The 26,299-nt window shown below is 39.4% G+C and overlaps 1 protein-coding gene across 1 annotated transcript in view; it reads left to right on the top strand.

The window, feature by feature from the left end:
* sdc2.L (syndecan 2 L homeolog) overlaps positions 1-21,986 on the top strand; it is a 73,398-nt gene extending 51,412 nt beyond the window's left edge. Inside the window, 4 exon segments of the mRNA NM_001086751.1 lie at positions 15,517-15,613; positions 17,718-17,860; positions 19,430-19,541; positions 21,228-21,986. Coding sequence (NP_001080220.1) covers positions 15,517-15,613; positions 17,718-17,860; positions 19,430-19,541; positions 21,228-21,391 — 516 coding nt within the window. The 3' untranslated portion in view covers positions 21,392-21,986.
* The last annotated feature ends 4,313 nt before the right edge of the window (positions 21,987-26,299 follow it).

Raw genomic sequence — 26,299 nt, 5'->3', positions numbered from 1 at the left:
GAAAGTTAGCCTAGTTTTCTCATAATATATTAAGATATTGAGGAGTAGTGTGATCTAATTCACTTGGAGGCATCATTTATTCAAGCTTTTCCACACTTTTATATGTAGGGCTTATAGGCTTGTTTTGGTTCAATATGACCAACGAATAATCATAAGACTGAGCAGCTAGATTTTTCTAGATTTTTATGGCATTTTGTCAGTAAATGACAAGAGAACATTTTCAACCCAAAAGTATAGAAGGGCTGTTTTGAAATGTATCATAAAGAGCTTTTTGTGGTCTTAGAAAACAGGTATGCCGAAAAAATTACTTGCTCTTTGTTCCATTGAAAGAGTATGAGAGATACAGTGTAATAACAGATAATAACATGTGCATGCCATTTAGTCAAAGAGAAGTCAAAAATGTATTTAAAAGATTTTGAACAATTTGCACAGAAATGCAGTAGTTGTGCTGTAACCTGTGGAAAATCCTTTGTTTCACAGTTTTTGTTGGAAATATTGTAAACAATCGGCCGTTCATTAACAGCTCAAGGACTATCCCCTGGAAATTCTTTAGGTGCCTAAACTGCCAACTAGGCTTCTCCTTGACTGAGTTGGGTGGCTATTGGTCCAATTATTGGATCAGTACATTGCCATCCCATTTGGTAACTAAAGGTGGCCATACACGGATAGATCCGCTCGTTTGGCGATGTCGCCAAACGAGCGGATCTCCCTCAGATATGCCCACCTTGAGGTGGGCAATATCGGGCTGATCCGATCGTGGGCCCTAGGGCCCAACGATTGAATCCTAGCGTTCGCCAAACGGGCGGTCGGATCGCGGGACCGCATCAACGAACAGATGCGGCCGCGATCCGACGGGATTTTTAACCCCATCCGATCGAGATCTGGCCGACTTTCGGCCAGATCTCGATCGGGGAAGCCCGTCGGGGGCCCCCATACACGGGCCAATAAGCTGCCGACTTGGTCTGTCGGCAGCTTTTATCGGCCCGTGTATTGGCACCTTTACTGTGGCTTGGTAACTAATTGATCAGACTGAGGTGGACACAGTGTTGGTTGAGGATCACACTGATCCATAGATAAAGTCTACAGCAGTGATCTCCAACCAGTGGCTCATGTTGCTCTTCAACCGCTTGGATGTTGTTCCCAGTGGCCTTAAACAGATGCTTATTTTTTAATTCCAGGCTTGGAGGCAAGTTTTGGTTGCATAAAAACCATGTGTACTGCCAAACAGAGCCTGCTGAAGGCTGCCAGTCCACATAGGGGCTACCAATTCCCACAGCCCACATCATTTTTCACCCCTAGGATTTTTTTGCATGCATATGTTGCTCTACAACTTTTTTACATTTAAATGTGGTTCACTGGTAGAAAAATGTTGGAAACCTGGTCTACAATGTACAGGTCAGTATGGCCATAGTCATTGGCCCAAGAGATTACATTTCAGATGGGCCTGATTTGGCTCTGAATTTGAAAAATTTACAAAAAAGCATTACTAAACAGACCTTTACAAAATAAGTAAAGATGATCATGGATATAGGGGACAAGCTGTGTTATTACTTGAGTCAGGATTCTTCATGCATCACTTTGGGTCAGCTGGTGATAATCTGACCACTAGGATAAAAGGCTGTCATTCTGTGTAATGGTTAAAAAGCATAATGAGCTGACGAGAAAAAGGAAAAGCTGAACTTAATGAAAACAGCTCTTTGGATTCCCAGCTATCCCAGATATCCGACAGAAGCAATGGTTTGTGGCGTGAGTCACTGGCTGTTCTACAGCTACGTTACTATTATTGCTGTGGATGCAAGGGATTAATCTGTGGGCAACCATCAATTACAGAGCACAGATATGTTATGATAGATGTATTTAGCAAAGCTAAAATCTATCTGATGCAACCTATTTAAGCTGAGCATCTAAATGAGCTTTCATGGCTCAATATAGCAGCACATTCTGCTGAGCTCTTATCAAAAAAAATAGGTTTTATAGTTTGCATTAGGAAGCAATCTATCTCCGCTTGCAACGGCATCATTATTTTCTAGTATATTTCTTTTCCTACCATTTACAACTGTGGACGATTACTTCCCATTATCCCAGAATCCATCAAGATCTGCCAGAGCTATATCATAAAAGAACCCATGTGCCATATTTGCACTGCATCAGTTTCACAGAGTTATATGGTGGTTTTGTTGATGGTCATGCAAAAGATCTATTCTACAAAATGGCTCTTTTACTATCGGTTAACTATGGGTGATGAAATTTAATCATTTTAGCTAGACTATGGGGGGGGGGATATGATTGCTAGTAAAACTGTGCTAACATTACACTTTCTAAACGAGAAAGGAGAATTAGGGAGCAACACAAGCATGCCAAATAAGGGCTGTGATTAGCTATTTGGTAGCCCCTATATGGATTGGAAGCCTACAGAAGACTCTGTTTGGCAGTACACCTGTTTTTTATGAACCATAAGTTGCCTCGAAGCCTGAAATTTAAAAATAAGTTTGAAGCCACTGAAAGCAAAATCCAAGGGGTTGGTGAGGAACATGTTGCTTGCGAGCCACTGGTTGGGGATCACTGTTCTAAACCATTTACAACTGTGCATGTGATATAAATGTTTCTGTATTATTTTTTTCTTCTGTTGGGTAAACCACTTCCCTTTAGAGTGCTCTTCTGAGCCCTCCCAAACAGAGAAGCACAAGGGAATATTCGGCTGCAGAGAATTAATATATTTAGATAATTTTGACATTAGTAAATGAACTTGTGGGTTGTTTGTAAGGTAGACAGTGTCTTTGCAAAAAAGTTAAGTTTTGAGACCTCTCTGTGCCACAGCTAACACAATGTTTATTTCTCTGCCTCCAGCTATTTGCTCTGTCAGTAAGTCACTTCCAGGGGAAGAAGAGCTTTTAAGGGAATAAGAGCTTTTAGGAGAAAAAGTTTATTCCTTATAAGTTTGTTTCCATCATGGTAATCTATGATAGTGATGTTATTTTATAGAGTTTAGAAGTTATGTCCAACTTACTGCTCTCAACCTGTGGCGTTTTGGTACATATGCCCAACAATTCATGAACACAAATGAGGTGGTGTGTCCAAATGCAAAGTGACCATGTTGGAATGATTCCTTGTCATTACCTTGACTCTTTCAGGCATAAACCTATAGCAGAAGCTACATGATATAATGGCAGTTGGAATATGGCAGTATTACAATGCAGATGAAATCTGGTCTTCCCTATATCACATTTACCAAGGCACAGACACTTGTAGATGGATTTCCAAGTGATAATAGTTGAGGTTTTATAGAAGTGTTTCTTAGGTGGAGACAAGGCTTGTGTCTGTGGAGACCCAATAAATGTAATCATTGATTAGGAGATGCAAAGTCTCTTAATATGGCCACACATATCCAGATTGGATGACTGAACAGAACAGGATAATCTGGCTACATTGTACTATACCTTCTATTCAGACTACAGTCCTGACATATGAAAATCTTCATGGCTGATCATATTTGCACGTATGGCCACACATCAGCAGAATAGATTTAGAAGAGTTTTCCCCCTGTCATCATGCCGTCTGATTGTTCTGCCCCCAAAGAGGACATTGTGATTTAGCTATCAATCTACTGAACCTGATCCCTATCTGCATGAGAAAAGCATTCCATTAGACCCATGTTCTAGGCAAGACCTCATAAAGCTGGTCATACATTATAAGATCTTCTTGTTTTGCAACCTTGCAATAACAGCTGATCCAATTGTTTGGCCCTGGAGCCAACAAACATATAATTACCATAGTTGAGCAAAATCAAACCTGCCTGATTGGCATCTGGCTGATTTCGGACAGATATCTGTTGGATAGGGCCCCATACATGGGCAGATAAGCCGCCAAATCGGCCTGACAGGAACAATTTGGCCATGTTTGGCAGATTTGGGAGTTTCATTACCCTTTAGGAGAGATGAAGGATAATCAAATGCATCACTTAAAAAAAAGGACACGGCAATTAAAGACGAAAAAATATTCAAACCCTGCTTTAAAAGCTTAAGAGGCCGATGAAAAATGTGTGAATAATTTGCCTTTAAGATAAGGAGGGATTTTGTCTTGTGTTGCCATATCCTAAGTAGACATGTTAGATGTTTACTTGAGGCTTTGTGCTGTGGAATATCTTGGCATTTCATAAATAAACGGATGTCAGGGTCGCACAACTCTCTATGGAACGTACCTCAGCGGGTGAGAGGAATTAAAAGGTAGTTCTACAGTCATTTTTCTAAATTGCACATTAGATCACATAAGCAAACCAAACGTGATGGAGGTTCACAAAGGCGTTCATTCCCAGGCGACTGCAAAGACCACACACAGAACTCCAGCAGACACATGCTGTTTATTCCAGATAGAACGAGTGTGCCGGGTTGGTTGAGCGTATAGAGCAAAGAGATATTCTGTTTCTTTCTTGATAATGGTGACATTAAATCATTATCTCCTGTGGGGAAAGGCCATTAAATAAAAAATACTTTCTAGCTCGACTGTAGACATAAACACCATGCAGAACATATACCATATTCGATTGTAGGCTTTACACCGACTCTTTTCTGTAGCTGTTTTTGTACGTGTGTGTGTGTGTGTATATACATAAGGAAGGGAGTTTGTGAAGATTCTCATTCATCCAGATCATGGTATATCTGTAGTAATAAGTCAAATCAAGCTGTGTTTTTCTTGAAGACGTTTCTTCTGAATTGAGAAAGCCAGTGAGATGGCTGGTGAAACATCTTCAAGAAAAAAACACAGCAAGTCCAGTTGATTTGACTTATTACTACAGATATAAGGAGGGGAGCTTTGTATACCTTTTTTCTGTAAGATGACAAGATCTTTGTGCTAAATTATACTCCTGGCAAGAAAGGAACAAGGGCGATTTTATATGAAAAGGCCACTATGCCCTTTAAGTTTTAAGTGGTATTGTATAGCAGAGTAGTCATTTTATCTGGATTTATATGGGGAGGGGGTATGGCCTTGTTGTTCTGGTGGGTGTGGTCAAAAAAACACTTCCCCCTGCTATAGACTCTTTATACAAGCCGGGAGAAGTAATGTTTTGCCCTTGGCCTATTGTGCCATACAGGCCTTGGTGCTGCAGTATTTGAAGTGAAAGTTAAGGGTTCAAGGCTCCATCACTTGGCAGAGGTTCTCCATCAGAGCTTATTATTGTTCTGTTGTCAAAAGTGATATGTTCTGACTTCAAATGGAAAAAAAATCCAAAATAAATATTTACGTGTCATACTAACTGATAAAACGTAAAACTTGTATAATATGTCCGTGTTTCATCCATGGTGAACCTGCTGCTTCATAAGTCTTTGTTCGCTGAAAGTCAACTGTTTTTTATTTTATAGTGAGGGATTTGGGTTTCTTTCTATGGTTTGGTGGTTTTAATATAATGGGAAACATTTCCAATCCTTCAAAATTAATGAGAAAACCGAGAAGAAATGTTCTAGCTTTGACTGTAACATGGTTGGTTGAAAATGCCTTCTCCAATTTAGAATTAGTTTGCCAGATCCTGATGCATTTCATGCCTACACAGGGCACTTACTCATAGGCTGACGTGGTTCGTGATTAAGTGCTCTTTATAAGTATGAAATGCGTCATTTTTTTACCCTTTTAAACTGTGCATGGAGACATTTGATTATTTAATTTTTATGTTGCATTGGCTTAGCGCTTTTTGTATACTTTGCTCATTCAACCAGCCACCATGTTTGCCACCCGGTAAATCTTGACAAATAGAAATTAAGCTATATCAGCTGATTTAAAGTTACTCACATTATCATGCCAGCACTGTAATTGGCAAGGATGAAACCTAACCTTTATAATAGTGACTCCTGCAATTCTGTGCTACTGTAGTAACTAGCTAGTATTAGAGTTTATAGATTTCTCAGAATCTGTTTCCAAAGGATACCGTGATTGCAACAATAGCCATGGGTTTCCGCCAGCTGCAATATGTCTAGACCTAACCGTTCTCCCATCTGTTTTGGCACAAAAATCACTTTATGTGCAACTGTGTGTGTTCTTCCTCCATCAGATAAGTAATATTGAGTATTAATTATCTTTCAGATTTACTTTAGGTGCGGAACTTGTTAGGTATATGGAAAGGAGGTTTGGGTCAATGATGGCTACTTTATTATATGTTTTGTACTGGACAAAGTGTTTTTATTAATGTTAAAGTATTCCTTATTGCTGTATAGCATTTCTATAAATGTTAATAAAAACATAATGCCATGTTTTTTTCAGTTCTGGAAGCTATCTATTTCTGCATATTTTGTTTAGTTTCATAGAGCGCAACCATAACTGTGTTATTCAGACAAGGTGTGCAGTTATCTCGGCTTCTAGATCAGTCCAGTTGCTCTTGAGCAACGTGCTGATCGTTCAACCCCTTGGATGTTGCTCTCAATGGCCTCAAATCATGTACTTATTTTTGAATTCCTGGCTTGGAAGCAGCTTTGGTTGTATAAAAAACAGGTGTACTGCCAAACAGAGGCTCCTGTAGACTGCCAGTAGGGGCTAGCCGATAACAGCCCAAGGACTTTTTGCATGCATGTGATGCTCCCCAACAGTACATTTGAGCATGGTTCATGGATAAAAAAAAAATGGATCTGATAGTGTCCCAGTTAGGGATCCCAGGTGATGCTGGGTTTACAAATCCCAATATCTGTTAGCATAGGAACAAGGTTTGAAGCATGCAAACTGGATCCAATGGGAAATTTACAAACATTTGTGGGTAAATTAATAAAAGATTGTTTAAAATTCTGTTGCCCCTTCCAAAAAAGATTGTTGTTGGCTATGTCTACACTATGAACATCACGTTGTATTTTACCACCACATTCAGTAGTATATTCCTTCATTGTTGACTTTTACACTTATGGAACACAGACACTGTATTTTCGGCATCATCGTATTTCCATCAGTGGAGAAATGTCTGTAACCCCACCATACTGCCTGGGCTGGGCTATTATAAATCTAATACATTGTAGTAGGAAACGCTTAAAATGTTAACAAGTGAAGCACATTTGGTGATTTTGCTCAGCAGATGGATTCCTCTCCAGCAGTGAGAACATAAAGCAAATTATTTTTCGGACGGGATTGGATAATTTCGCTGATATAGTGTCTGAAGTTTAGAAAACACATTGGTTCACTTTTCAAAATCTTCAGACGAATTCCATTTTTTTTTTCTTCCCCTTTTGTAATCATTCAATGGGCTTCATTTTCCAGACGTAAGAAAGAGACAAGGTGTCTATTTTTCTGAGCTGATTAGAAATCGGCTGTTCAGGTCCCTCACCTGTCTTCACAAAATCCGGCAAATTGATTTCGCCCTTTTACCACTGAGGTTATTTTTCTTGAAACTCGCAGAGTGGAAATGAATCTTCTGTGAGGCTTTGCAAGTTGGAGACTCTTGTAGAGAACACAGTACGATTGATTACAGCAGCTTTTGTAAGGTTTTGAAAGGAACAATCTGTATTAAACACATCATTCTTCTGTTCAAGCTTCAGGACTTTCTAATAGGTTTCCATGGGGTTGCCCTGCAATGTGACCACTGGAGGGATTTGGGATAATCACCAGGGCCCGGGTGGTGTGCCCAAAAAAAGGCTGCTAGGTGAGGCATTTATTATCATGCATGCTTCAGACGTTACCCCAGCAGCTTTGCTATCATGCCCTCTGCCTAGGGTGTAGGAAGGAGAACACGGAGAGATTTAGAAGTAACATCTATTGAAAACCGCAGACATGCCCTCCACCAGAATTGTTCCACTTTGTGTTAATTTTGCATTATTACATACACTTTATTGGCCTGGTCGAACCAACCTGTTGCTTTCCCTTTTGTGCCGCAAGATTGAACTTCTTTATCTACACCCAGCACCCTTTGTAGTTTGCCTCCTGATTTGATGGGACTCAAACTGATAACCCTTTGCACCAAAAACTGGCCTCCTATAGGCATTTTAATTGTTAATTGACCAAGCAACTTTAAGGGCAGAGACACACGTGGAGATTCGGGGAGATTTAGTCGCCTGGCGTCAAATCACCTCTTCTTCAGGTGACTTACAGTTTCTCCCCGAACTGCCTTCCCGCCAGCTAGAGTCTATATTGCCTATGAGATGGCACTCCGGAGCGCTTCGTTTTCTAAAGTCGCCCAAAGTTGCCTTACGAGGAAACTTCGGGCGATTACAAAGTGCTCCGAGTGCCATCCCGTCGTCAATTTCGATTCTAGCCAGCGGGAAGGCAAATTGTGGAGATTAGTCGCCCAAAGAAGAGGGGATTTGTTGCCGGGTGACTAATCTTCCCAAATCTCCATGTCTGTCTCTGCCCTTAAGACCAACCAAAGTCTTGAATAAGATTAGCAAATGAGATCCATCTCATGATTGTAAGCACATCTGATAAAATCTTCCCCATCACAGTTAGTCATAACTTAATTTTTGTCTCACCAGTGTACCCTCCCAGAGTCAAATACTTTATGCATGTGCAGAACATGGCTTAGTGTGATATGATGCTGTTTGACTTTGCAGGGTGCATGTTAAGTGTCCTGCAGAATGGGGAGCAACTACTGGAAGTAGGGTGGTTTGGAAAAAACTTTTGAGTGGCGATTAAATATAAATGTTCACCATTGACCTTAGAATGAAGGGGAACTATTACGAAAATGAAAATTTAATATCGGCTTCTGTACGCTGAAATAAGCAGTTTTTTTTAATATAATCAATTACAAATTCTGTACCATTTCCGAAATAATCAAGTTTATATTCACTATTCCTCTCTCCGCATCTGTTTCTCTTCATTCTCTCTTCTTGCAGGAATTAGGTGTCAGATAATTATTGACTGTTAGATCCAATATATCTTATAGGGGGGCACCTTTTGCCTAGAAGATGTATTAGAGCTCACTCTATTAAAATCACCAGACATCATGTCTCTCTACATGCAGGATTTGTGCAAAAGGCAGTTATTTTGTTTGTACTGGAATCAGTTATTTTAGTGAGCTCTAATACATCTGCTAGGAAAGGAAGCCCCCCCCCCCCTATAAGATATATTGGATCTAACTGTCAACAAATATCTGACACCCAACTGCTGCATTAAGACAGAATGAAGAGAAACAAATGCTGAGAGAGGGATAGTGACGATAAACGTGATTATTTCTGAAACGATACAGAATATTTCATTAATTGTATTTAGAAAAATTCTTATTTCAGTATGATGAAGCTAATATAAAATTTTCATTTTCACAATTGTTCCCCTTTAGAGTTCCCATTGATCTGGAGTGTGTCCTTGTAATGTATGAGTTGCATATGTTTTTGGATTGAATGGATACCCCCACCAAACATTTTTTTATGGTTTTAATCTTCCTGTGGAATCTAATACCTTTGGAATGTATTAAAAAACTATATACACACACAGGGGTATACGAATTTATTACAAGTTAATTTGTTGGCATTTAATTTGGCTCAGTCTGTCAAGTGAGGAATTGCTGTTGGCTATCATGGCTCTCTGATGACCATGGAAGCTGTATTTGTATTTAGCTGCACTGAACTCTGAAGCCTGATCGATTGAAAATGTGTCTGAAAAATGGTACAAGAAAGAAACATTTCTGCGTCGTAATTGAATAAGTTGGGTGTTAATCGTAATGGCGGTTCAGCACTGAAGCCATCCCACTAGCAATAAATCACTGCCCTATTCCGAGGCTCCTGGGGAGGTAAGGGGATAATTTATATCTTTTCCAAGCAGGGAATGCTACAACAAATGGAAGTGTTCTAATTCACCTTGTTTGCCATTCAACTTCATCATTTTATGCAAGCAACGCAGAGTAGCAGAAACACCCAAAACGCTTAAATCTGCAGGTTTGGATTTTTATGGCTGGATAGCTGGAGGAATTTTTATTAAAATTGATAGAAACTAAGGTGCTTTCATTTGGGTTAACCGCGCCTTATATTGTCCACTTCACTGGGGAAGGGTCTGGTGCTAAATTGATGGATTTGTCCATATTCAGTAAAAGTTTGAGATTAGAATCTATTTTTTGTGTATTTGGGTGCATGGATAAGAAGTGACTAGTCCAAGACCAAATGGAGTCATCAGGACTAGGAAGTATGGATCTATTCAGATAAAGTAATGGAAATAAGTTTCTGCGACTCAAGAGACAAATTGTTGAGTAAAGGTGGCCATGCATGGGCCAATAAAAGCTGCAACTTTTATTGGCCAGTGTATGGGATCAACATCGGCCAGATGTTGATCGTGCAGGCTTAAAAATCCCCCAGGATCACATTGTTAATGTGGTCCTCACTCCCACTGCTTTCATTCCTGGCCTTGTGATTGTTGGGCCCATAGAGCCCTCAATCATATCAGCCCAATATTGACCACTCAAGGTGGGCATATCGGGGCAAGATCCGCTTATTTGGCAACCTCTCCAAATGAGCGTATCTGCCCATGTATGGCCACCTTAAGGCAAATTATTTTTAAAAACGAATATAGCGATCCAGTTCAAGCAAAGAAAGGTTAAATCTCTATCTTTCACCCATTGATAAATATGCTTCTAAAAATCCCATAGGAATGGATAGAACATGGGTGATTTTTTTATTTATGAAAATCCAAACTCACATTTTGATGTGCCTTTCCTTCTCTTTTAAGGAAGATAAAGCTTTTCAATTTTCCACTAAGCCTCTTGTTTATCAGTTTGTGTCCTATTCACAAAAGCATTATTAGCACTGAAATCATCTTGCTGGTTCAGGAAGACAAGCTGCAAAAAACATCTCTGTAAATGTGAGGGGCTGAAATTGTAAGAATGGGTTTAAAGTAGACCCGTCACCCAGACACAAAAATCTGTATAATAAAAGTCCTTTTCAAATTAAACATGAAATCCAATTTCTATTTTTTATTAAAGCATTCATAGCTGTTGTAAACTCATTTAGAAATCTCAGCTGTCAATCAAATATTGTCTGCCCCTCCTCTATGCCTAGGCATAGAGGTGGGGCAGACAATTACTTTCACTTTCCATTCAGCACTTCCTAGATGTCACTGCTCTCCCCACGTTCCCCAGTTCTCTTCACCATTTAATTGTGTAGCCAGGGCATGGGGATGGACATCAGGTCCCCCATTCTGGTGCACAAACAAGATTCTGAGATGATACAAGACTTGCCTTAATAACAGTGTCCACAAAATGGCTCCTGCCTGCTTGCTATAATTATGAATTCCCAGACTGAAGGAAACAAGATTCAAATAATTTATATAGTGTAATTAAAGTTCATTTTGCTTGACTAATGTGATAAAATAGGATTTTGAATAATTTTTTTTGGTGACGGGTCCACTTTAAGCGTGTAAATAATCACAGACTAGGAGCCAGGCTTAACATTCCATGAAATCATCTGAAACAACTGCTATGGACACTTTCCCCACTTTTATAAACTCGGGGCATTGTGAGGGATCAGGCTGAGCCATTATATTGTTATTCCAATAAATTTACACTGTTTACGCCATACAGCCCACATAACAAATAGTACCACATCACAAAGGATTGTGATTTATTGCTCATTTGTGCTCCAGTGGGACTGTCAGCTCCTGTCGCCAAGTTTCTTAAAGACTAAATAGTAGATGTTTTTAAAATGCACCCGCATAGCATTCTTACATAGTTGTGACTTTCTTGGAACCTTTGATTTCTTATAATACACCGTTTTTTTTTCTGTATAGAGTATTCCGTCACAGCTATTATTTGAAACAGATATGTGACTGAGCCACACTGGGAGAATTAAACGTAATAATAAACGCATAATAATTAGTAGAAATGGTGCAGATTTTTTTTCTTTTTTTGGGAAGCATCATCACTAAATAATGATTATTTTTCAGCTAGTAATGCTGGTGGAATAAACATATCCTCATGTGGATTACTTTGGATTTACAGAAGACAGCCGATGTGTTTAATCTCAACAGGCCGACAGTTTGTGTGTGATAAACGGCGCCCCCCTTGTTCGTGCTTTACACCGGTTAGAGCAACTTGTGGCATTGATTCAGTCTGATGGCCCCTGCCAATAGATATTAGCTCCGTCCATACAATGTCTGTCTCGCAAATGAGCATGTTAAGAATTTATACCATCCCCACGCCGCAAGACAAAGCCGACCATAATTGATTGATGAATCTCTTGGCAGATCTTGGTTAATGACTGCGGCATATGCATGGCCTTCTCTTGCAGCAAGTGAAGTTCTTTATAGCGGACAGCGACAGTCAGTCATTTGATGGCGTTTGTTATATGCGGTGTAAATAAATGATCGTGCTGTTGTGATTTGAGCCCTAGCGACCGGTCTATATGTCACGGATCCATTATACAATGACATTTTGTATCCAAGTGCTTTTTGATGGAGCAGATTCCATTGTGTTTGTGATAAAAGAAATCCCTTATATACAATAAAATATGATCATGGTGCAGAAACTGTTCCATTCTACTTACAGTATATGCAGTTTTATATTAGAAAAGCAATTTTGTTTATATAATGGTGCCTTTTTTAAGTATATCTGGGAAGCTTATGGGTCAGAATAACTAATAGATAGTTCTGTATAACCAGAAGAACACAGAGAAGATAATTACCCTGAGCAGACCAGCTTCTATGCCATGAACCCCGAAATGAGGAGTCTCACTGTCCCCCTTTATCAGCTTTCCATATGTAGAAAATAAACTACTGGGGCAGTGGATGGAAGACCAGGCAGCTTTTCAAATTCTCTGAAGAATTCAGGACTTGGTACAGCAGATTAAGCTGCCCATAGATGCAAGAATATAGTCATACGAAACAAAGATTCATATGATTTTCGGACCTTGTGTGGAGTTCGAATAACTGTCCAGACGTTTTTCCTGCCATGTCGATCGGTTGTTTCATTGATCAAACAGGTTAGAAGATTTCTGTCGGCTAATAATAATAATCTCTCCATGTTTTGCCTATGATTGATGATATCAATGGGCGACTGTCACTACTATTTGTCGGACATAACTTTCCTACGATTCCTGTCTGTCAATTAATGGCCACAACATCATCTGCATTTTGTTATTTTGTCTACTTTATTTAATCTTAATGATTAGCTGTAGATCATTACTTTGAAACAAATGATCTTTCGTAATACGAACAATAAAATCTGCATTTCAATGGGCAGCTTTAGTCTCCTTTAGGACCCAAGGTTCAGCCTCCAACTCTTATTGTTGGCTATTCTTTACAAATATATTTTTTATTAAAACATATAAGTAAATACATATAGGGGCAGATTTACATAGGGTCGAATATCGAGGGTTAATTAACCCTCGATATTTGACTGCCGAATGTAAATCCTTCGAATATCGAAGTCGAAGGATTTACTGCAAATAGTTCGATCGGACGAAAAATCGTTCGATTGAACGATTAAATCCTTCAATCGTTCGATTCAAAGGATTTTAATCCATCGATCAAACTATTTTTGTTCGACCTAAAAAACATTAGAAAGCCTATGGGGACCTTCCCCATAGGCTAACATTGCACTACGGTAGGTTTTAGGTGGCGAAGTAGGGGGTCGAAGTTTTTTTTAAAGAGACAGTACTTCGAATGGTCGAATAGTCGAACGATTTTTAGTTCAAATCGTTCGATTCAAAGTCGTAGTCAATGGTCAAAGTAGCCAAAAAAATCATTCGAAATTCGAAGTTTTTTTTTCTTCTATTCCTTCACTCGAGCTAAGTAAATGGGCCCCATAAAGTGTAATAGCATGCAAGCAGTATTGAAAAAAATAAAATAATAGTAAATTCTGAAAGTGTCAGCCGGGTAAAAAAATAGGGACATTAAAAGGAATGTAATATATTTATATTTCTGTGATTTGCTCTGATTTATACTCATGTGCTCACACATACACAGTGACACCTAGAGGTCAGTTTGTATTCTCCAATGTCAAGAGTCCTAATTCAATTATAGTTGTAAGTGTATGTAATAGAAACCAACGCAGTATTTAAAGTTTTGGTTTATGTTTTCTTTATACAATAAATACCTTCAGTATAGGTGGGTAGGTATTTAATCATTTTAAAGTGTCGGTGGCGTGTTGAGGAATTTCCCCTCACATTGGCTTATGAGGCTTGTATCTACAATATCAGTTTTACTTGTAGTGGTAAAACAATCCCCAAAATATAAAAATGTCATCATAGCAATGGAACTCCCACAAATGGGAAAATGTTGATCATCCTTCCGTTACCCATGACCCTGTGAGAGCTTGTCTGTGATTTGATTCGATAGGAAGATTCACTGAAAATCTGTATCTTTTTGTACGAGCCTTCCTCGGAATGGATTTCATGGACTCAACTGAGATCAAATCCCGCAGATAGTGGAAAGATCAGAGATAAAATCTCTATAAAGAACCATTGAAAGTGACTCTCTTGAAGAAGGATAAAGTCAGTTAGACCCTCCGAAACAGTCATTGAGCCTGTGTTTTCTTTTGTTTTTTTACTCGATTGCATCACTATGAGCTGCGCAATATGTTGGCGCACTAAAAATACATGTTAATCATAAATAATATGAGCAAAACGGTTGCATTGTTCTATATTCAGCATGCCGTTTATGGTTTCAACTTGTTTTGTCCTTAAGTCTGTCTTTTTCTTCTTTGCCGTCTATTTGTATTCGTTTACGCAGGTGAGATTCTTTCGCATACCGAGCGGAGAAAGCATCCTTTGTTTTATATATGAATATATATTGTATTTACTTGGCTGGCAGAACACCTTTGGATGCAAGTGTAATCTCGGCAGTGAATGCGTGCGACGTGTTGGTTTAAGGTGTTTTGTTTTAGGCTTTGTCTGTGTACGTTTTGCTCACGGTATGTCCATGCATAGTGATGAAAGTGTCAGGCCAGTCCTCTCCATACAGTCCAATCCATACATATAAGGTTATTATGGTTTCTATATTGTCCACCTTTTCAATTTATGACTAATTAATGGGTTTGTAATCATATACATAAGCAGGGATCATTACCAAAATAGGAATATCCAAAGCATTGACTTGGGGGGTCACCACAAGCGGACACATTAACTGCAGTGTGTTCTGGCATCGATTCTACTAGTCTCTTTGGCTGTTCTTTCACAAGATGTTACATTTTCCCAGGATTATATGCTTTTGACAACAGTCATGCTTTCCATGCCAATATCACAGTAGCTTAATGAAACATCAGCAAGATTGGTAACCGTAGCTCCTGCCAAAATCTCTGAGGGCTTCCAGTCTGGCCAAAACGTTGGACAACCCAGATGTAATTCTCTATGGTGTGTTAAAGATTAAATCGGCACCCGTGCCAGTATGGAAAGCAACTTCTTTTCAATATACTATTTTTTGTTCTATTTTGTTCTATTTATCGTGCAACTTTGAAACCAAGCTACGCTTGACCTGGTGAAGATGCACTAAACGTTGCACAATGTGGTGCCGTTCAAGAGTTATTGTAAAGTTCTTAATGTGCTTCTGTTTTGCTAATATATTGAAAAGAAAAGCCTTTAGCATGTTAAGTCTAAGTCCTCATGTTAAGTCAAATGTCCTTATCTTTCTTTCCAGTGGGCCCAAGCTGACAGAGACCTATATATCGACAGCACAGAATCATCAGGAAACTACCCAGTTGATGATGATGATTACTCTTCTGGATCTGGCTCTGGTAAATCTTTTTCTTTTCATGAATCTCAGAACTTCAATCTAATTTGGTATCTTCCCGTCCTGCTGGATTTGCTGCTTTTTGCCCATCCGTGTATATAGTCTTGTCAGAGAGGCTTTGTCTTATGCTAAATAATAATTTGTATTGTTGCCTGAGGGATATTTTGGGGCATTCATACAAAAGCACAATGGTTTGTCTGTTTCACAAGTGCTTACAGTTACACAGAGAGAGTCATTCATATTAGTGCACTGGAGGAGCTCACAATCACACTCCAGTGTGAATTCTGTTAAAAAGATAGTTAACCTACCAGAGTGTTTTTAGTCTATGGGAGCAGACAAGGGGTGTGCTGGATTTATAATTTTGGATGCAGATTGGAAAAAAACATAGTAACATAGTAAGTTAGGTTAAAAAAAAGACACAAGTCCATCAAGTTGAACCATTTATGTCTACATAAAATCTGCCAAACCGCTAGTTGATCCAAAGGAAGGCAAAAACCCCATCTGGATCAACTTGTACTATGAGCTATCTTCCATAACCCTGTATTCCCTCCCTTGCTAAACACCATCCAACCCCTTCTTAAAGCTATCTAATGTATCAGTCTGTACCACTGATTCAGGGAGACAATTCCACATCTTCACAGCTCTCACTGTAACAAACCCCTTCTGGATATCTAGGTGGAACCTCTTTTCTTCTAATTGGAATGGGTGACCTTGTGTCTGCTGGAAGCAGTGTTGGACTGGGACACTAGGGGCCCACCAAAAAACCTTAGACCAGGGGCCACTCTCAGTACTATTATTCTTCCTCCACACTCAACCGCTCTTCTCCTAGTCTCTTTTCTTTACATTCTATAATATATTATTCCATCTATAAACCTCTTTGTTCTCATAGAAATAGGGAATGGCCATGAAATAGGCCAAATATTTAGCACCATGAGGGCCCACTGACACCTGGGCCCACCAGGAGTTTTCCTGGGATCCCGATGGGCCAGTCCAACACTGGCTGAAAGGACCTACTGGTAAAGCATTAGAAAGATTATTATATTATCCCTTTATATATAATTATTAAGGATGCACCGAATCCACTATTTTGGATCCGGCCGAACCCCCAAATCCTTCGCTAAAGATTCGGGCGAATACTGAACTGAATCCTAATTTGTACATGCAAATTAGGGGTGGGAAGGGGAAAACATTTTTTACTCCCTTGTTTTGTGACAAAAAGTCACACAATTTCCCTCCCTGCCCTTACTTTGCATATGCAAATTAGGATTCTGTTCGGCCAGGCAGAAAGATTCGGCCGAATCCTGCTGAAAATGGCTGAATCCTGCCCGAATCCTGGATTCAGTGCATCCCTAATAATTATACATACTTACCATACCCCCCATTATCTGCATCTTTATAGAAAATATTCAGATAAATATCGAACTGAATCTGAACCTTAAAAAAAAGCATTACCTGCAAAAAATCGCTTTCAGTTGAGTCGCATGACTTTAAGGGTTCATAATCAGTATGATCAAGCCCTCAGGCTTTGTACATTTCCAAATCCCGTGTAAATTGCTGGGGATATAGCTGACTGGATGAGGTCTGGGCAGATATGGTCACACTCTTTAGAAGAATCATTTATTTATATAGTGCCAGCAAGTTACACAGCATTTACATTGATTTCTACCAAACAGGTAGATCATTTATCAAACAGGTAATAATTAATCGAACAATGGTTAAAGGATAAAAATTGGCATAACATGAGTTTATAGCTCTTTAGGATCTAATGCTGGGCTTTTGGAATTCAAGGGTCCCTGCAAGAATTAACTATAACCAATAACCAAACACACAAACCTTACATTCCTGATTTCAAGAATACATTTTGTCCAATCCCTGAAACCCTCATTTTTTTCCCTCTCCCGTTTCATTGCAAGACACAGGAACATTATATAGAGCATCTTCCACAGTTATCTACAGTTCCACCACCTAGGGCCGTACAGCTGAAAGAGGAATTACAGTTTTTATTAGATCCTTCCCAGAAGGCAAACTCTGAGAACCTGTCGAAGGACAAAGGGAACTATGGGAAATATGCACTAATAGCATTCTCAATGGTGCCATTTATTCCACAGGCATCCCAGCACGTGGTGACGATGAAGACGACAATGTAGTATTAACAACTGTCCAGACACTTATAAGCAGTCCATCAAGTGAAATGCCATATGTTGAGACCACAACGCTGAAAACACTAACAAAGATGGCACCTGAAACCAAGGTACCAGTAATTCCATTGCTTTATTTGCAGAAACTTTGGCCAAATGTAGAATTTCATTGGCATATGGATCATGCAGACTCGGATTCCACACTGATGCATTTTAATTATTGTTTTCACCGTAATAGGCAATATGTGGAATATAAGTGCCGGGTGGTGGGCATCTACCACTGCTTTTGATTTTTGTTGCTTCCCTATGTTTTATGCTTTAGATAAGGGTATCTAGTTGGTTTGGGAGCTTGGACAGGTACCATTCCAGTAGAATAGGTTATAGATCTGTATGTGTGAACTTTCCTTTATACGACTTTTAGCTACAACTGAAACTTATTCTCAGAGACAAGGAGAAGATTGTTCTGCTCCCCTTTTTTATATGTACAAGCAGAGCTTACAGCTAAGCTTTTGGGCTTTGCCTCATAGGACTCTTTTTGCAGCCTAAAGGTGGCCATACACGGGCAGATAAAGTTGCCGATATTGGTTGTTTAGAACAATTTGACAGCTTATCTGCCCGTGTATGGGGGCTTCCGACGGGTCTTCCCAATCAATATCTGGCCACGATATTGATCGGGAAGGTTTGATTTTTAACAGACCGACCCATCGGAGCCCCTTCGTAATTCGATCGTTTGTCCATATGGCCGAACGTTGAATTACCCCCGATATAGCCATGCCGTTAGTGGCATATCGGGGAAAGATCCGCTCGTTTGGCGATGTCACCAAATGAACTGATCTTTGAGTCTATGGCCACCTTTATTCTTCTTTGTCTATCAGGATATTGGTGTTGGCATTTGCTTTACTTCTGATATGCATAAAAAAAAGTATATTTCCACTATATGGAGTGCCATTTGCTGGTTCATGGGTGCAAGGTTTAATGGTGAATGGGTTTCCTTTTTATTAAAGGGGTTGTTCACCCTTAAATCAACTTTAGTATACTGTAGAGAATTATATTCTGAGACAATTTGCAGTTCTCTTTAATTATTTTATTGTTTGTGGTTTCTGAGTTATTTAGCTTTTATTTCAGCAAGCTGGTTGCTAGGGTCCTAATTACCCCAGCAACCATTCACTGATTTGAATAAGAGACTGGAGTATGGATAGGAAAGGGCCTAAATAGAAAGACGAGTTATAAAAAGTAGCACCAACACATTTGTAGCCTTACAGAACATTTCTTTTTGAGATGGGGTCAGTGACCCCCATTTGAAAGTGGAAAGAGTCAGAAGAAGAAGGCAAATAATTAAAAAACTATATAAAAAAGAAGACCAATGGAAAAGTTGCTTAGAATTAGCCATTCTATAATGTACTAAAAGTTAACGTGCCCCATGCTTGTACAATTCTTCATAGGGTTGATTGACTAGTGTTTTTATTGTGTATCTCTCAGTTGATTCATTCCTATCATTCTTGTCAGACTCACTTTGTAAGTGTAAGTAAAAAGGGTGATCAAACTGCAGTATAAATTATGCCAGCAAGTTGACTACTGAGGAATGTGCAAAAATCGAAATATTTGTTAGAGACGGCTACTGTCTATATGATACTGAATGTAAGGTGAACTTCCAATGTGTAAATAACGCCTCTCCTATGCAGGAACCTGGTGAAGTAGAGTCAACTAACACAGTTCTTGTCTACGGAAAGAAGGATATCGTCCAGACTGCGACACACACAGAGAACCTGTTCCACAGAACAGAAGTACTTGCAGGTAAGGGTAAAAGATTGACTATATTTTGTATATTGACTCTATTATTTGCTTTATGTGCTTTGTTTATTGCACATTTTCTGTGGCCGTCAATTTGTGAAATTTACACACTTAATCCTATGAATGAGAATAATAAAACGGATAAATGAAGGTATCGCTGCTGATAGAACGTTGCCACCAGAATGTACATGGAGCTTTATCCTTTATGGGAAAACATGTTTTTTCCAAAATACATCCGTTAATAGTGCTGTTCCAGCAGAATTCTGCACTGTAATCCATTTCTTAAAAGAGCAAACAGATTTTTTTTTATATTCAATTTTGAAATCTGACATGGGGCTAGACATATTGTCAATTTCCCAGCTGCCCCTGGTCATGTGACTTGTGCCTGCACTTTAGGATGGAACTACTTTCTGGAAGGCTGTTATTTCTTCTACTCAATGTAACTGAATCAGTCTCAATGGGACTTGGCTTTTACTATTGGGTGCTGTTCTTAGCTCTTCCAGGGAGCTGTTATCTTGTCAACATCAAAAGTACAAAAACAAACGGCATGCTGCTGATGAATTAAAGCTTTATTTTACCAAATGTTACAGTGCGTAATGTCCATTACTACTGATGCGTTTCGTGCCCTTTGGCACGAGTACTCATTTGGTAAAATAAAGCTTTAATTCATCAGCAGCATGCCGTTTGTTTTTGTACTTTTGATGTTGTGAAGGAAGTTCCGATGCCAGGGAACAAACACACGACGGACATGTGACTGTCCTGGACCAATCAGCACGGCACTGGTGAGAAAGTAGTAGCTGTTATCTTGTGTTAGGGAGCTGCTATCTCGTTACCTTCCCATTGTTCTTGTTGTTAGACTGCGGGGGGGGCTGATATCACTCCAACTTGCAGTACAGCAGTAAAGAGTGACTGAAGTTTATCAGAGCACAGGTCACATGACTGGGGCTGCTAGGAAACTGACAATATGTCTAGCACCATGTCAGATTTCAAAATTGAATATAAAAAAATCTGTTTGCTCTTTTGAAAAACGGATTTCAGTGCAGAATTCTGCTGGAGCAGCACTATTAACTGATGTGTTTTGAAAAAAACATGTTTTCCCATGACAGTATCCCTTTAAAGGAACAGTAACATCAAAAAATGAAAGTGTTAAAGTAATTCAAATATAATGCAGTGTTGCCCTGCAATGGTAAAAATGCTGTGTTTGCTTCAGAAACACTACTATAGTTTATATAAATAAGCTGCTGTGTAGCAATGGGGGCAGCCATTCAAAGGAGAAAAGGCTCAGGTTACACAGCAGATAAGCTCTGTAGAACACAATGGTGTTATCTGTTATCCACTATTTAACCTGTGCCATATAGACTTGTTTCAATTTCCGCCATTGCTACACAGCAGCTTGTTTATATGAACTATAGTAGTGTTTCTAAAGCAAACACATCAGTTTTACCAATTATTACTGGTAGGAGGGTATTTGTATGAAATAGGAAGAATTAAGGAAAGCGGTCAGAAATCAGAAGTACCTTCATAGCAGGCCATGAAGAGACATCAGTTAATATTATGATTATATAAGCGTGCAAGATCTAACAGGTTTGGAGAGAGAGGATAAATGGTTTGTGCCCAGAAGCAGTAAAGTGAGTTAAAGACAATGAGATGCCCCATTCTTCATGAAACATGTTCTGTCTTGTTTTTCAGCTGTCATTGCTGGGGGCGGCATTGGCTTCCTGTTTGCCGTATTCTTAATCCTCCTGTTGGTTTACCGCATGAGAAAGAAGGATGAAGGCAGCTACGACCTTGGCGAACGCAAACCATCCAGCGCCGTCTACCAAAAGGCACCAACTAAAGAGTTTTATGCATAAAACTGCGTCTTTAGTGTCTCTTTTTACGAGATCACTGAACTTTTTCTTTTAAGTAAAGCTTTTGCATAGAATAATGAAGATTTTTTTTCATTTAAAAACAAAAAAAAACAAAAACCTTTACGGTAACTTTATGATAAAAAATCCCATTATATTTAAGAAAAAAAAACAAACAAAACTTTTCATTCATTTATTCCTTTAAAAAGAAAAATAAATGTAAAGTCAATTCTTCACATTTTCATTGTTGAGTGAATAACCGCAGCAGAGTATTATTTTCTAAGACCATTGGTATTCACCAAAATAAAAATAAAAAAACATTTAAAAAAAAAAAAGTCGCCAACCTTTATGCATAAACACACAAACAACAATGGAAATGGTCGCGTCAAGCTTCGGGTCAATGAAAGGTTGTTTAATATTTTTAGCATGTCTCAGATCATTCAAAATTTTAGTTTTATTTCATTAATTTATCTGTTTCCAAACAAAATGTCTTAGGGTAATTCAGATATACAGTATATAAGTGTAAATGTTTTTTTTTTTCTTTCCTATGTAAACATTAACCTCCGAGATTTGTATAAAACTGTAAACGATATTCATTTTACACCATGGTTCTGTTTTCTTTGTTTCTCGTTGTTCTTTGGGCAAATTAAAGACGATGAGTGTGAAAAATTGGAATATCCCCCCTTGCAAAGCTGTAGGGTTAAGGCCACATGGGTGGCAAATACCGTTATGTGTTGTAATTGCTGCAACAAATTGCTTTGTTTGGATTCAGTTGTGTCAGACATAATTCCGTCGTCTCGAGAAGCAGATGTGGCTGTAAAGATAACGATTATACCCAATAGGAATATTTGTATTCAGAAGAAATCCCGTTTTCTTTCATTTTTAAAACGTATTAAGCTGCTGCTTCTTTGGTACTTAAAAAAAATTGCAGCAACAAAGTCACCCATGTGGCCTCAGCCTCAGTAAGCTCCTCTTAATTAAAGGTGCATTTTCTGTTCATATTTGCCATTTCACTGCCTTAGGGCAGAGACAAATGGTCAGATTCGGGGGGTGATTAGTCGCCCGGCGACAAATCTCCTCTTCTTCAGGGCAACTAATCTCCCCGAACTGCCTTCCCGCCAGCTAGAATATAAATCGCTGGTGGGATGGCAATCGGAACGCTTTGTTTTCCAAAGACGCCCGTAGTTTCCTTTCGTGAGGCGACTTCGGAAAACGAAGCTCTCTCGAGAGCCATCCCGCCGGCGATTTACATTCTAGGCAGTTCGGGGAAATTAGTCGCCCTGAAGAAGAGCAGATTTGTCGCCGATCGACTAATCTCCCCGAATCTGAGCGTGTGTCTCTGCCCTAAAAGACCGAATAGTCTTTACCATATTGTAGATTTCTCCGGTCGTGAGTTTTATTGTTTTATCGATAACGTTTTGTTTTAGCTTTTTTTCCCATCAGCCTTGTCCTTCCCGCTATATTATAAAGCTGTAGTCTTGCTTTGAGATAAGGAATTGAAAATCCAGAGTCCTGCTGTTGGGGTTGCAAAGACTCCACCATGTATTGTACAAGAGAGGACTCGTTTAAGTGTAGCACCAGGGATGAACGAAAGGAAGAAGTTGGTTTGTTGGGCACCTACATGCTATGCCTTAGAGACATATAAAACCAGCTTTACTACAGTTTTTAGTGAGCCAATAACTCCATTGCTTTTAAACCTACGTTATTTAGGGAGCGGATGCCTCCTTTAATACCATTACCCGTTGGAGAGGGACCGCAGAGCATTGTGTAGTATGTTCTGCCGTATTTGCTTTGTGATAATGGACAGAGGAGGAAGGTTGAACCAAGTCCAAAGACTATAACAGTATTTTGACAAAGTTGCAGATGTCCGTGGCCACTGTATTCAACTCCTTTTACATTTGATGGTACGATTTGGGGAGTTTCCAGAGCAATTTTGTCTTTTTTTTTTTTTGTTTGTTTTTTTCCAACACACTCTTTTAAGTTGTAAGAGTCTTTTCAAGCCTTTGAAGTGCCTATGATTCCATGTAAATCGTTACAGACTGTGTTACAGAGTGTATGACAGTGAACAAAAAAAAATAATATGTTGGTATTTTATAAGCACAGAAAAATCTAATGGTAATTTTGTAGTCTTACATCAATAGACCTAAAATGTAATTTGGGAACATAAACACTACTGAATAAATTCATGTGGCCTAATGACGGCTATTTCCGTGTCATTATTTCTTGCGCTTTTCTCTACCTCGGAACGGAACATTATTTGCTTATTACCTATGTGGATGCTTTTATCAGCAAAATAGAGGAATTAAAATCAAAGATTGACGGGCGTTAAGCAAAGGCTGCATTATATTCTCAATGGCTACTCTAGAATCTAATGAATATAGAATAAATATTTTAGGTTTCACATTGTGCTAAAGGATTCAAAGGCATAATGCTCAATTGCTACCGTTACAGATTGGTCGGGGCTGCTTTGTGCAGCTGAATATTCAATGCCCCTAATTGTTATGTGATAGTGTTAAAGAAATTAAGTATAAAAATAAAAACTGGGTAAATAGGCTGTGCAAAATAAAAAATGTCTCTAATATAGTTATTTAGGCAAAAATGTAATGTATAAAGGCTGGAGTGATTTGATGTGTAACATAACAGAACAGAACACTACTTCCTGCTTTTCAGCTCTCTAACTCTGAGTTAGTCAGTGACTCTAAGAGAGCCCACATGAGACATAACTGTTCAGTGAGTTTGCAATTGATCCTCAGCATTCAGCTCAGATTCAAAAGCGACAGTTATGACCCAAGAAACAGAAAGAGCTTCAAAAAAGTGTAAGCAATCAACCACAACTGATTTCTGTTGTCCCCCGGCCAGTGTTCTATGTTCATATCTCACTATGGGCACATAGCTGACCCTATGGCAGTACAGCATAGGAATTGTTTTGTAAACTGCAGGGCAGCTTGGCTGCATGATGGAGCCCCAAGCAATCCATAAGACATTTCCCTATTTGAAAATGTCACAAATTTTTCTGCAGGTGTTGAAAACGGTCTTTTAAAGGAGAATTCAACCCTTAATAAAAATCCTACCCTGGGTAGACCCCCTCCCTCCTCCCCCCCAGCCTACCTGCCTGACCCCCCCCCCCCCCGGCAAATGCCCCTCATTTTTTACTCACCCCTCCGTGCAGATTCTGGCCTCGGAGTTCACACCAGCCATCTTCTTCTTCTCCGGTAATCTTCGTGTCTTGACGGCATTTTCTGCGCATTCATGGAGTAGACTTCCATTCCCAACAACTGCGCATGCACCCGAAAGTCGCGAAAATTTCCGAAAATGTTTCAGAAATTTCCATGACTTTCAGCGCAAACTTCAGAAAAAGACAGAAGAAAAAAATGACTGCCGTGAACTCCAAGGCCAGAATCTGCATGGAGGGGTGAGTAAAAAATTAGGGGCATTTGCCCGGGGGGGAGGAGGGAGGGGTGTATGCCCAGGGTACGGGAGAGGGTTTTTTTATTACAGGTTGAATTCTCCTTTAAAGTGATGGGCGAATTTATTTGCCAGGCGTGAATTTGCGGCGAATTCCTGCGATTCATGAAACTGCCGTAAAAATTTGCTGGCGTCAAAAAAATGGACGCCGGAGTACTCTTTTTTTTTTTATGCAGGCGCATTTTCACCGGCGAATGTGCGCCGGCGTCTGTTTTTACTGCCGGCATCAGTCTTTTTGAACGCCAAAAAGCGTTCAAAAGCGAGATGTCTGCGCCGTTTCGCAAATTTCGCAGGAAATTCGCAAATTTTTCGGCGAAACTAAACGGCCCAAATTCGCCCATCACTAATACCGACACTAAAAATGTTCTTTTTGAAATATTAATCTACATTAAGTAGCCTATAGGTCATGTTGATGGTTATTCACTGTTAGTTCTGATTTTGTAAGTAATTGTCACTTGAAGTTCCTAAACCTGACAGTTTTGCGAACCTGACTGTCACTTCTCAGCCTGTCAGAGTTTCTAATACTAACGGACTCCTGCTGCATAAATATGGCAGCCCCCTCATAGAGGAACATGGGGGTAAGAAAGGTAACGTAAAAGCATCACACAAATACTTTTATGGCAAAATTATAAATAGCAGTCAAAAACAATGTTATGACAAATACAAAAAAAGTTTATTTTCTGGTGTCCGTATCTCTTTAAGAATCCGACTATCTTCAAAGTCTCAGGAAGAACTGCCTTAGGGAATAGTAAGTAACGCACATTGTCTTGACCTGTGCACTCCATTATTGCAGTGGTGCCACACCTACATGATGTGCTGAAGATTCTCTACATTAAAAAAACTCTTATCTTTAAACATTAAATGCGCCTTTTCAACTAAATAATTAAGGCTTGTGCTAAACATACTTCTTGCTTATTGTTTTAATTAAGAAATATTTATGGTTTCTGTTATTTCTTGCACTAAACAAGAATTTGAAGCCAGTTTCACTTTAGTACTTCCTGTCACTTCTGATCCCAAAGAACTTGAAAGCAACTGATAAAACAAATTAGCAGTCCACTGAGAAGCCCCTGATAATGAGCTGCTGCTTAGATAAGGGAGAGATTTGTTTGTTTAAAGGAGAAACAAACCCCTTATTTAAAAATAAACCCTACCCCATATAGACCCGCCCTCCATTTTCCCCCCAATCCTAGCTGCTACCCCGGACAAATGCCCCAAACTTTTTACTTACCCATTGGTGCAGATTCAGGGATCGGAGTTTGCGGCAGCCATCTTCAGGGTCTTCGCTAATCTGAGAACGAGCCCGGCGTGCCGGTGCATGCACAGTTGGAGCAATTTCCCGGTTCGCAACAACTACGCATGTGCCGAAATTGACGGAAAATGCCGAAGCACCGGAAGAAGACACAAAGACCCAGAAGATGGCTACCGTGAACTCAGATCCCTGAATAGAAA

This window comes from Xenopus laevis, chromosome 6L, assembly GCF_017654675.1.
Source record: "Xenopus laevis strain J_2021 chromosome 6L, Xenopus_laevis_v10.1, whole genome shotgun sequence".
NCBI classification, from domain to species: domain Eukaryota; kingdom Metazoa; phylum Chordata; class Amphibia; order Anura; family Pipidae; genus Xenopus; species Xenopus laevis.
Note: the sequence above shows the minus strand (reverse complement) of the source record. Positions and strands in the feature narration are given on the sequence as shown.